This window comes from Oncorhynchus kisutch, linkage group LG14, assembly GCF_002021735.2.
Source record: "Oncorhynchus kisutch isolate 150728-3 linkage group LG14, Okis_V2, whole genome shotgun sequence".
Lineage (NCBI taxonomy): Eukaryota > Metazoa > Chordata > Actinopteri > Salmoniformes > Salmonidae > Oncorhynchus > Oncorhynchus kisutch.
In genome coordinates, this window is record NC_034187.2 from 18566319 (window position 1) to 18579192 (window position 12874).

A 12874-nucleotide genomic window follows, 5' to 3' on the forward strand; every position below is an offset into this window, starting at 1 on the left:
TTCTGGAGAGGGACGCACTCGACCATGCCGACCAGTTATTCGGACCAGAGAGAGAGAGTTTATCCAAGAGATTGGCTGGGATAAACATTAATTGACTGACTAAAATCATGACGCCGGTAAGTACATTTTTAAAAATCGGATAGTTTTAGAAGTCTTGGAAAAATACCCGTTCATTTGAATATAATTTACATATGGATTTTGAGTGGTGGGTGAGCTACAGTACTCCTATCAATGAGAGAGTTGAATAGTAAGCGGAATAAGGCAGACTTTTAGGGTAGCCTAGGGAAGATCCCCACACAACAGTGACCGGCAATACTTGTGGTCACCCACCCAGTGACGCACATTCACCAAGACCTGTAACCTCCCTGTCAGTGTCAGTCCACCAGCAACTGTTGTCAGTGTAGGGAAGTACACACACACACACGGCTCCAACATGGATCTCCTCATGCCTGTTAACTGGCTTTTGCTCATTATCCTAATTTCGACTTCTATAATTAGCGAGCCAGTGTAGTGGGTTGAAAGTTTCACAACTGCTTTATTCACACACATATTCCATTTGTATGTTCTTTATCATGTCTAGCAGGGCAGTCGTATTTCTCCCTCAAACCCCTCTTGTCGTCCCTGTACTACAGAAGCCTCTTTTCGATCCTTCACAGCACCCCCATTACCTTTATTTCCACCCAGATTTGATACAACCGCTTTCATAGCTATTTAACAGAGACCGGAGTTTAGAATTTGGGTGGAATAGTCAGGAAAGACACTGCTAATGGACTGTGTTGGACATTCATTATCATTGGGAGTGAGTGTTTTAAACATCACAGTTATTAGCATATACTATACTGTAGTACAACGCTGGTGTTTACGAGCCAAAGTTCAAGTTCAGAGCCCTCTATTCACTCGGCTCAGACCAAGTGGAGTTAACTGACTGATATTGATTGTGAGCCATTTTGTACTCTCCCATCTCATGACTTGACCAGTAGCCAGTTGTAGGCTTACAAAGACTTAGTCTGTTTAATTGACTGACTCACTGTTGTTGCTATAGTGAGAGTCCTCCTCACTGTGTAGTCGAGCTGCTGTTGTTGTTATGAATCCAGCCATACCATGTGCCATTTGTATTGATGTGCCTTTCGGTGTTAGAGTCAATTACATTTCAATTCAGTCAGTTCAGGGAAGTAAAGTGAAATTCCCATTACAACAGAGGAACATTTTGTTTTGAAATGGAATTTCAGTTTACTTACTGAATCGAAATGGAATTCAACCCAACCATGATCTCTCTAGACTAGAGGATACAATTAGTGGCTGAACATGGATCAGACGGTGCTGGTCTCTGTGAGCTGCTCCAAGGCAGGGTGCTGTCACATCTCAGAGCTACAAATCTGATCCAGAACATACTGGGTTCAGATCCTCCCATTCAACCTCTTGCCTATATAGGAAACACTCCCCCCCAGTTCCCCGTCTATGTGCAAACCCACTGGGCATGTATGTCAGCAGTGTGAATGGGAGGCTGTCAGCTCCATTGAATAGACTACAGATGAAGCGCAGTGTTTATAGCTATGTCCTGCGTTTAACTTCAACAATCTCTGGAAGAACAGGATTTTAGCTCTTTTAGTGGTGCCAGGCAAGCCCGTTCCCCTACACAGTGGTTGCTATGGATAATTTAATGACTGTTCTGTGCTGCAAAGGGAAGCCAGCTAGCCAGGACACTAAATCAGGTGGTCCAGAGTGTTTCGGACTCTGAAACATCAAACTGTCTGCATTCTGGTTTCTTATCTCTGTTGTCTGTCATGGAAGTATGGGCTCTGGTTAAAAATGGCACATTATGTCTTCCACCCAACAGACACGTTGCAAATCCATCCAATGATAAAGAGATACTTTGAAAATCTCTTGAATGATTATTATAAAATACACTTTGTTTATAAATCACACATCATCATCATTCTCTGTCTGCCTGGTAGATGAGGTCTGCGTGACAGGTCTGTGCATCACAGGCTCTCCAGGCAGTGGCTCATCAGTCAGCCCAGCTCCAGGCCCACTGTGACAGCACCTGGTTTTGTTTCTTGTTTCCTCTTATTTAACTAGGCAAGTCCGTTGAGAACAAATTCTTATTTTCAATGACGGCCTAGGAACAGTAGGTTAACTGCCTTGGTCAGGGGCAGAATGACAGACCTTGTCAGCTCAGGAATTTGAACCTGCAACCTTGCGGTTACTAGTCCAACGCTCTAACCACTAGGCTACCCTGCCGCCTATTGGCAAGGCCCGGAGTGTTGCTGGCACAACCGTTAGATTTGGGCTTCATTGGAATCAGTCAGTACAGATTCAACTCTTCACTCCTCAAACCGAATATCAAGTGAAATCGAAAAGATGGGATGGCATCATTTGTTTTCTACAATGGAATAATTTCCTATCAGCCTGTCTGAATGTTGTTTCTCCTCTCAGCAGGTTTTAGTTGTGTGGTTGCTAGGTTGTTTCTGTTTTGAATGGTACAGATGTGGGATCTTAACTTAATCTGTTTCTCACATCAGTAAATAATCCTGCCGCAACAGGAAATGTGAATAATTGTGTGGATTATAATTAATGGACATTTTTGTAGGACAAATCCAGTCTGACATTTTATAGTAAAAATTACAAACTTTAGAAGCCTTTTTAAACCTTGAATGCACTACAAGTTTGCATTTCCTGGAAATTTCCTGCAACAACATGGTGATCAAATTTAAGATTCTACACCTGTAGTTTGAACAAGAAGTGTGTGTGTCTGTGTGTTGTTTAGCTGGATGCTTATTTCCCGTGGTCAGTGAGTGTCCTGTTCTTCCTATACGTGCCCTGTCACAGTGACATCCTGGTCTGCTTAGTGTCACCAGGTGCCTCTTATCTCTCTCTGCCTCACACAGCCTGTTCCTTGGGAATCTAATTCATGATGTTACACCTGGTCTGGCTCTGGCTGCATTTACCAGCACACCCACCCTCACCCTGGCTACGATCCTCACCTTAACTCACTGACACACCAACCCCTATCCTTCTACTGCCTGGTGTCATACACCCACAAGCAGTGAGTGAGTCTCTTAGCCATGCCTGCCCTCGTTGGCTGGCCCTCGCTTTATATTCGTCGCCAAACCCACTGGCTCCATGTCATCTATAAGTCTTTGCTAGGTAAAGCCCTGCCTTATCTCAGTTCACTGGTCACCATAGCAGCACGTGCTCCAGCAGGTATATTTCACTGGTCATCCCCAAAGCCAACTCCTCCTTTGACTGCCTTTCCTTCCAGTTCTCTGCTGCCAATGACTGGAACAAATTGCAAAAATCACTGAAGTTGGAGACTTACATCTCCCTCACTAACTTTAAGCATCAGCTGTCAGAGCAGCTTACCGATCATTGCACCTGTACACAGCCCATCTGTAAATAGCCCACCCAACTACCTCATCCCTTTACTGTTATTTATTTTTTGCTCCTTTGCACCCAAGTATCTACTTGCACTTTCATCTTCTGCACATCTATCACTCCAGTGTTTAATTGCTAAATTGTAATTTTGCCACTATGGCATATTTATTGCCTTACCTCCCTTATCTTACTACATTTGCACACACTGTATATAGACTTTTCTTTTGTGTTATTGACTGTGTTTGTTTATCCCATGTGTAACTCTGTGTTTGTGTCGCACTGCTTTGCTTTATCTTGGCCAGGTCGCAGTTGTAAATGAGAACTTGTTCTCAACTGGCCTACCTGGTTAAATAAAGGTGATTTATTTATTATTTAAATAAATATGCTGTTGCTAAAAATAGCAAATGGCATCCAGAGCTGGCTAGGAGTCATTTTGGGAAGCTGGACAGTGTGATTATATGTTTTTAAGGTGTTATGTGTTTGCACAAGTTTAAGAGTTTGGTGGGCTGTTGATGTTTTTTGTTATTTAATGAGTGTAGTTCGGGTGAGGACACCGGAGAGGCACAGTATGTATGTGGTTGGGGACAATGTTTCTGGTGCATATGATTGGGTATTGTATCTTGTTGTACTGTAAGCATGTGTGGTGTCTTTGTAGATTTGAAAAGTTTCCTGACTGTGTGGGATTTTGTTATGAATGTTAACATGGAGTAGGCTGTTCAGTGTGACTGAGTGTTTAATACTATTAGGCAGAGGCTAGTTTAGCCACTCTAGCTCTTTGTGTGTGGCTTCTGACCTTTCATTGAGAGACAACAGCAACCTCTGAGCAGGTTAAGTGACGCAGGACAGAGGAGGTCAGAGATGCATGCTCACAAATTGTTGCTTTTTGGAAACAGAATCTTTAGCAGTGATGATGAATTCAGGACTGGTTTGGGTTTTATCACCCTTGGTTGGTTTTTGTTTGATTCTACGCAGCCCCTATATAGTCAAGGCTACAGGCCAATCCATAAGGAGAAAAAAAATACATGATCTTTTTCCCTCACAGTGAGGGGACAATAACCTTACCTTCCTGGATTTGTTTTTGCTCTCTCTCTCTCTCTCTCCTGGTGTATGTTTTCACTTGTCACCCTGTGGACACACGCACACGTTTACAACCGCCATAATCAGATTATTATAGCTTGCTCAGGGTTGTAAACTGAGATTTACAGAATTCCTCCTCTCAAACTGTCTATCCCCGTCCTTGCGTGTGGCAGGGAGAGATTACCTTACATTGTGGATGGGACGTGCAGCTCCATTTCAGGGCTTGTCTCGGTTGGTGTGTCTGTGGTTTAGACATGCTTATGGGGCTGGGCTGAGCCTTCCGCAGAGGGCTCAGTGGTTTATACAGACCAAGGGACCAGTGTCAGGCAGCTGTTGGGTATAAATAGCTCTGTCTATGTATATCCTAGTGGATGATTCTGTTGGACAGGTAGGAGGAGGTGGTGACATTAAGAGAGAGACATTTTTTAAATTCTTGCCACCCAAATTTGCAGATTAACCCACATTTCCGTTTACAACAGATTGTCAATCTGGAAATGATGATGTCACTGCCTAGTTTAACTGCAAATCATATTTATAAATGTTTTTGTAAAAGCCCCATGAGCAGCAACATGTAAAAAGCCCCATGAGCAGCAACATGTAAAAAGCCCCATGAGCACCAACATGTAAAAAGCCCCATGAGCACCAACATGTAAAAAGCCCCATGAGCACCAACATGTAAAAAGCCCCATGAGCACCAACATGTAAAAAGCCCCATGAGCACCAACATGTAAAAAAAACCATGAGCACCAACATGTAAAAGGACCCATGAACACCAACCTGTAAAAGGACCCATGAGCACCAACCTGTAAAAGGACCCATGAGCACCAACCTGTAAAAGGACCCATGAGCACCAACCTGTAAAAGGACCCATGAGCACCAACCTGTAAAAGACCCATGAGCACCAACCTGTAAAAAGACCCATGAGCACCAACATGTAAAAAGACCCATGAGCACCAACATGTAAAAAGACCCATGAGCACCAACATGTAAAAGGACCCATGAGCACCAACATGTAAAAGGACCCATGAGCACCAACATGTAAAAGGACCCATGAGCACCAACATGTAAAAGGACCCATGAGCACCAACATGTAAAAGGACCCATGAGCACCAACATGTAAAAGGACCCATGAGCACCAACATGTAAAAGGACCCAGTAGCACCAACATGTAAAAGGACCCATGAGCACCAACATGTAAAAGGACCCATGAGCACCAACATGTAAAAGGACCCATGAGCACCAACATGCAAAAGGACCCATGAGCACCAACATGTAAAAGGACCCATGAGCACCAACATGTGAAGTTCATAGGAGCATTTCAAATGTGGTGTCAAATGGAAGATAGGAGGCTATATGTTTTTTTTAAATGAAGGCATATATACATTTTTCAACCATTTTCCATCCTAAAAATGTTGAATAAGCAAAGGCTTTGATTTATTGTCTTACAGATGGAAAGGGAGTCTTCCAAAACATCTACCAGAAAAAGTCTTAAAAGGTATTAGAAACGCATCAAAGCAACCTATGAATAGGAGGAACAGGACACACTGACCATGGACACATAAACATCCAGCTAAACAATAGACATACAAAATCACTGTCTTACTCTAAGCATGTTGTCTTGGCGGTCTGTGCTTGTAATATCTCTCCTCTAATGTCTATCGCTCAGCTATGTCATCAATAGTCTCTCTCCCTCTTGACTGCCTCTGACTTTGAGGCAAAGCATCTGATGGAAATGTATTTAGGCTAGAGGACAGCCAGAGTTAAGGGGACATTTCCTGTTACAAGAGCTTTCCTCTCTGGGTTACATGCATGAACATTTCTGCCATATGTATGTTGTATAGTTGCTAATCCGATATTACCAGTAGTCTGGTATTACTACAATAGAATAGTTTTTTCTAGGGCAAATAAGTATGTGCCTAGGCGATACCTTGTCAGAGATGTATAGTATGCTTGACCAGCTATATCTCTGTCTCCCTTCTGTAGATGATCTTGACAGTGTACCTGAGCGACAGCCAGCAGATGCTGCCAGAGGTGCCCATCACCCCAGAGACCACATGTAAAGACGTGGTGGAGTTCTGTAAGGAGGCCGGAGAAGGTGGCTGTCACCTGACTGATGTCTGGAAGGGCAACGGTAAGTGACACTTTCGGCTTTAATCTCTGACTTTAAACCTCACCTTCAACCCCTAACCTTTGGGTTTAAGTCACTGGTTTAATGGTTCACTGACTGACTGGTGTTGAGCTGACAAGTTAAAAATCTTAGCTTTACAGATATTTAGGATAGCACTATTTTATCATTTGCCTCTGCTTCATGACTTTCTTATGGAAATTTTAGCGATCTCCTCCAAGTTTTAGATTCATCTATTGAACTGAATGTCTTGATATATATATACAGGCAAATGGACATCATTGACAGCCAGACATCATTGAGATCTCTTACTTGGGTAATCACAAACTCTCCTCCCGTGACAAATGTTTTCACATATTTCAAGTAACAGACTCATCTCAACATCAACTGTTCAGAGGAGACTGCGTGAATCAGGCTTTCATGGTTGAGTTGCTGTAATTAAACCACTACTAAAGGACACCAATAAGAAGAGACTTGCTTGGGCCAAGAAACACCAGCAATGGACATTAGACCAGTGTAAATCTGTCCAAATTTGAGATTTTTGGTTCCAACCTCCATGTCTTTGTGATGCAGAGTAGGTGAACTTTGAAGAATCTGAAATATAAAATGTATTTTGATTTGTTTAAAAAAAAATGTGCTTAGTACATGATTCCATGTGTGTTATTTCATAGTTTTGATGTCATCACTATTATTCTACAATGTAGAAAATAGTCAAATTAAAGAAGAACCCTTGAATGAGTAGGTGTGTCCAAGCTTTTGACTCGTACTCTATATATTTTTTTAATAATCTTTGAGAACTAACCATCACCAAAATAAAAGCTAAATAGTCAGGGGGAATTGAAAAATCCCAAAACTATGAATTTAGCCGTATTGATTTTGTTATTATGTTTGAGCAAATAAAACACTATTACCCATGGCAAATGCATAACATTGCAGGAAATTTGCAAACACATTTTTTATCCAGGAAAACCCAGGCCTGTACATCCCAGACAGACAGTGAATCATGTGTTCTAGTAATTCTATTTCAATGACTTCACAGGTGAGGGGAAAATATAGTAACTAGCTATTGGCAAGGTTGGCCTGACTGTCATGGGTTCTTTTCTCTTCATCACGGCACAATACAGTGCTTCAGTACCAGAGTTTAGCCATGGGGGCTTATGTCATTTATCCATTCTGTTAATAGAATGTACTTAGTTCATCTCTAATGATGATCAGGGCTGAGGGGCAATCAACCCACCATGTCACTTTACAATCACCAATAGATAATCACCCTAGTCTATGTATCTAACAACAACTCCTGTTTTCTTTTACCGCCCAGAGAAAGTGAGACAATTGTTAGTATTGTATATAATATAACTATATTCTAATTCTGTTCCCCTTGTCCTCCACAGAGAGAGTAATCCCCTTATTAGTATTGTATATAATAGAACTATGTTCTAACTCTGTTCTCCTTGTCCTCCACAGAGAGAGTGATCCCCTTTGACCACCTGATGTATGAGCACCTGCAGGAGTGGGGTCCCAGGAGGATGGAGGTCAGGTTCTACCTGAGACATGAAGACTCCCCCTCAGAGACCAGGGTGGGTGACTTGGCCTTGGTAGACCTTGCCTGGTCCCAGATCTGGTTGTGCTCTTGCAAACTCCGTTACTGTCTCTTTCCAGGTTTTCATCCAATTTTTTTACGCAAGTAATGTTGTATAAAAAAAATCATGACAGGCCTGATGGAAACAGAATGTTTGTCGGTAAATTTTCGAAATGTCGACAAAATACGCTAGACAAGGCGGGATTTTTTTGTGTCTGTAAAATGCATTATGCGAGAAATGTCGGTGGAAACCCTTTTATGTGCAAATATTGATATAAAACCGTCATATAGAAGTAAACTTGGAGTCACACGATAACATGTTGTGTGGTCCTCCCGCCTGACTGTGGCCCAATCAGGGGTGGAGGGCAGGGAGACTGCGATCTGACTGGGGGTGTAAAAAAGGCCTGGGAAGTTGGAACTGGCCTCTGTGAATGAATTAGCCTGTAGTAAAGAGAGGAGTTTACCGCTGTTCACTATTTCCTATCACGTTAGCTATCTATACTATAGACCAGGTATTCCCAAACTGGGGTACAAGCAATGCCGTCGGGGGTACGCCAAATATAAATGTGATTCATATTTTTACAAATATATATATATTCTGTTGCACAGTCACTTTATTCCTCATATACAGTTGAATTCGGAAGTTTACATACACCTTAGCCAAATACATTTAAACTCAGTTTTTCACAATTCCTGACATTTAATAAGAAAATCCCTGTCTTAGGTCAGTTAGGATCAACACTTTATTTAAGGATGTGAAATGTCATAATAATAATAGAGAGAAGGATTTATTTCAGCTTTTATTTCTTTCATCACATTCCTAGTGGGTCAGAAGTTTACATACACGCAATTAGTGTTTGGTAGCATTGCCTTTACATTCTTTAACTTGGGTCAAATGTTTCGGGTAGCCTTCCACAAGCTTCCTACAATAAGTTGGGCGAATTTTGGCCCATTCCTCCTGACAGAGCTGGTGTAACTGAGTCAGGTTTGTAGGCCTACTTGCTCGCACACGCTTTTTCAGTTCTGCCCCCAAATTTTCTATAGGATTGAGGTCAGGGCTTTGTGATGGCCACTCCAATACCACGACATTGTTGTCTTTAAGCCATTTTGCCCAAAACTTTGTAAGTATGCTTGGGATCATTGTCCATTTGGAAGGCCCATTTGCAAACCAAGCTTTAACTTCCTGACTGATGTCTTGAGATGTTTCTTCAATATACCCACATAATTTTCGTTCCTCATGAAGCCATCTATCACGCTTAACTGCCTTTGTACGGGTTATGGTAGTAGGTGCCAGGCTCACCTGTTTGTGTCAAGAACTGCAACGATGCTGGGTTTTTTAACGCTCAATAGCTTGTATCAAGAATTGGCCACCACCCAAAGGATATCCAGCCAACTTGACACAACTGGGGGAAGCATTGGAGTCAACATGGGCCAGAATCCCTCTGGAACGGTTTTGAAACCTTATAGAGTCCGTGCACTGACGGATTTGGACTTTTCTGAGGCCAAAAGGGGGTGCAGCTCAATATTAGGAAGGTGTTCCTAATTTTTTGTACACTGTGTATATTGTTAATGCTGTAATGCTATGTATCCATGCTGTGTTAGTGACTAGTTGTTTGTCCTTGTTTCCAATGCAGGGAGCCAGCTCTCTCAGGAACAGTCCAACAGAGGCAGTGGAGGGAGCTCAGACCAGTCATGTGAGGAAAGGGTAAGTCCTCACAACACAAACAAACAAAACACACACACTGCAGTAAATCACCTAGCCAAACACACTTCCTGGCATAATGCCTGCCTGCGTGTGTGTGAATGGGAAGGAAGGCTGTATGACGTCATGATTTGACATTTCAAGTCCTAATAATTCCTATCCATAGGGCCAAATAGGCACCAGAGAATTTTTACTGTAATGCCAAGCACTTCCTTGGTCACTCACGCCTAGAGATTTCATAGTGGGTCACTAAAACTCGGTGTGTTTGTGAGTGTTACACGTGTTCTGCGGTTGTGAGGCCAGTTGGATATATTGCCAAATTCTCTAAAACGACGTTGGTGGCTTATTGTAGAGAAATTAACATTCAATTATTTGGCAATAGCTCAGGTGGACATTCCTGCAGTCAGCATGCCAATTACAGGCTCCTTCAACTTGAGACATCTGTGGTGTTGTGTGACATACAGTAACTGCGCATTTTAGAGTGGCCCTATTGTCTCCAGCACAAGTTGCACCTGTGTAATGATCTTGATGTTTAATCAGCTTCTTGATATGCCACACCTGTCAGGTGGATAGATTATCTTGGCAAATGAGAAATGCTCACCAATAGGGATGTAAACAAATTTGTGCACAACATTTAAGAAAAAATGCTTTTTGTGCATATGGAACATTTCTGGGATCTTTTGTTTCAGCTCATGAAACATGGGACCAACACTTTACATGTTGTGTTTATATTTTTGTTTAGTATATACAGAAAGTATTCAGACCCCTTGACTGTTTCCACATTTTGTTATGTTACAGCCTTATTCTAAAATTGATTCTGACGCTCAAGTCTCAGTCTTATCTAAGGGCCTCTCTTTTGTACCTACATGTACAGATAAACCATTCGATACGAAAGTAGATCTGTTTAAATTCTTTCGCAATATTCAATTTAAGCATGTGTTTTCGCAAAACACTGATCCGGGCCTAGTAACACATCAAAGAACTGGTACCCATTTTAAGCCCAAAATCAAATTATGTCCCATGGTTAACAACTCCTCGATTAATACCTATTGTATGTTAGTCGAACAAGAAGCCATGTCAGTATATACGAGACAAACAAACCATATTCAGAAGAATCTCACTAGAACAGAAGAACTGGCACTCGATGAATTAATGAAAGATTCATCTTTGGTTATAAAACCTGCAGACAAGGGGGGTGCTGTGGTTGTTTTAGACTATGAAAAATATAAAGAAGAATTTCAGAGACAACTCAGCAATGAACGTTTCTATAGAAAACTGAGTGTTGATCCCACGCAGGTGTTCCAAAGGGAAATATGCTCTAATCTGGAGCCCTATTAAACAACCTGATCTCAAAACCTGAATATGAATATCTTTGCTGCAAATGTGCCATACGTCCATGCCTGTACATTTTACGGAAATTACACAAACCTAAAACACAACAAGGCAACTATCCAGGCAGACCAGTGGTTGCAGGAATAGCCTCAATGCTAGAGCCATTGTCGAACTTTGTAGACTCTTTTATTAAATCCCATGTGCAAGCATTGCCATCATATGTAAAAGACTCTACAGACTTCATAAACAAGATCTCACCAATAACGGGTTTAAAAGAAGACTGTATTTTGGTCACATTAGATGTTGAGAGTGTACATACCAGCATTCCCCATGTGGGGTGGCTGGCAGCAATAGCACACTATTTGGGAGACAGAGATACTAATGAATATCCACCAACAAATTTCATTCTAGAGCTGAATATGTTTTGACGTATAACTATTTCCGGTTTGATGATGAATACTACCTCCAAACGAATGGAACATCGATGGGCTCCACATTTGCTCCGAGTTATGTTAACCTCTATATATGTCTTGTTGAAGAACGTTTTGTTAATAATGAAAACGAGAATCCATTTTTGAATAAAGTCCTATCGATATATTGACGACATGTTTTGTATATGGGAAGGAACTGAAGAAGAACTGTCAGATTTTATGGCACTACTCAATGACATTGACCCTAATCTCAAATTCACCATTGAACGTGACACTCAACGTGTTCATTATCTCGATATGTGGATTGAGAAATCAAATTGAACCCTGTTTACAACTCTGTATAGAAAATAAACGGACAGAAATACTCTTATTACAGGGGGACAGCTTCCACCCTGAGCCATTAAAAAGAGGACTTCCAAGAAGCCAATTTTTCAGACTGCGCCGTATAAACCACTCCACAGAGGATTATCTAGAAACAGCAGCTGAGATGCGCATTAGGTTTCTAAGAAGAGGCTATTCGTCACAATGTGTGGATGAAGCTCATAATTTGGCATTGGAAAAAACACGAGATGAACTGCTACAAAAAAGACCCGCTAAAGCCAAAGAATAGTCCGTAATGTTCACAACTACATATACTTTGAATTCGCGAAAAGTGGGAGGTGTGGTCAAGAAACACTGTCATATTTTATCATCTGCCCCAGTTTTACCGGCTGAATTTAAATATCCTCCACGTATAGGAGAGGTCGCAATTTACGCGATAAATTGGTTCATGCCAACTGCCAGCCACAAAAGAAAATCAGCCAAACTATTTTACGCCATCTATCAAATGGTAGCTAAAATGCAGAAGATGCGCACAGTGCAACAATATGATGAAGTGTGAATATTTCTGGCACCCACACACAGGAAAACGGTTCCAAATAAATGACATTATTACGTGTTCCACCACCCATGTTATTTACATTATTAAATGTCCATGTGGGCTCTGTTATGTCGGTAAAATCACCCGCTCTCTCAAACAGAGAATTAGTGAAGATAAAAATTCAATCAGGAGAAACGACAGGGATTATCCAGTCGCTGTACATTTCAATGACCTGAAGCATGACATTTCCACCTTTTTTAGATTTTGTGGCATAGAGAAAGTTAAGATATCAGACAGGGGAGGAGATATTAATTATACTCTTGAGTAAAAGAGAATGTTTTTGGATTTTCACCCTCCAGACATGATTTCCTAAAGGACTTAATGATGAAATGCT

At 41.5% G+C, this 12874-nt stretch overlaps 1 protein-coding gene across 1 annotated transcript in view; it reads left to right on the forward strand.

Annotated features, from left to right (window-relative positions):
- The first annotated feature begins 2 nt into the window (after window positions 1-2).
- The window catches only part of LOC109904218 (apoptosis-stimulating of p53 protein 1), a 47405-nt gene continuing 34533 nt past the window's right edge, over window positions 3-12874 (forward strand). The window contains exons 1-5 of the mRNA XM_031787973.1: window positions 3-116; window positions 6436-6583; window positions 8042-8154; window positions 8664-8684; window positions 9808-9861. Of these exons, the coding sequence (XP_031643833.1) occupies window positions 108-116; window positions 6436-6583; window positions 8042-8154; window positions 8664-8684; window positions 9808-9861 (345 nt within the window). The 5' untranslated portion in view covers window positions 3-107. The remainder of the gene's footprint in view (window positions 117-6435; window positions 6584-8041; window positions 8155-8663; window positions 8685-9807; window positions 9862-12874) is intronic.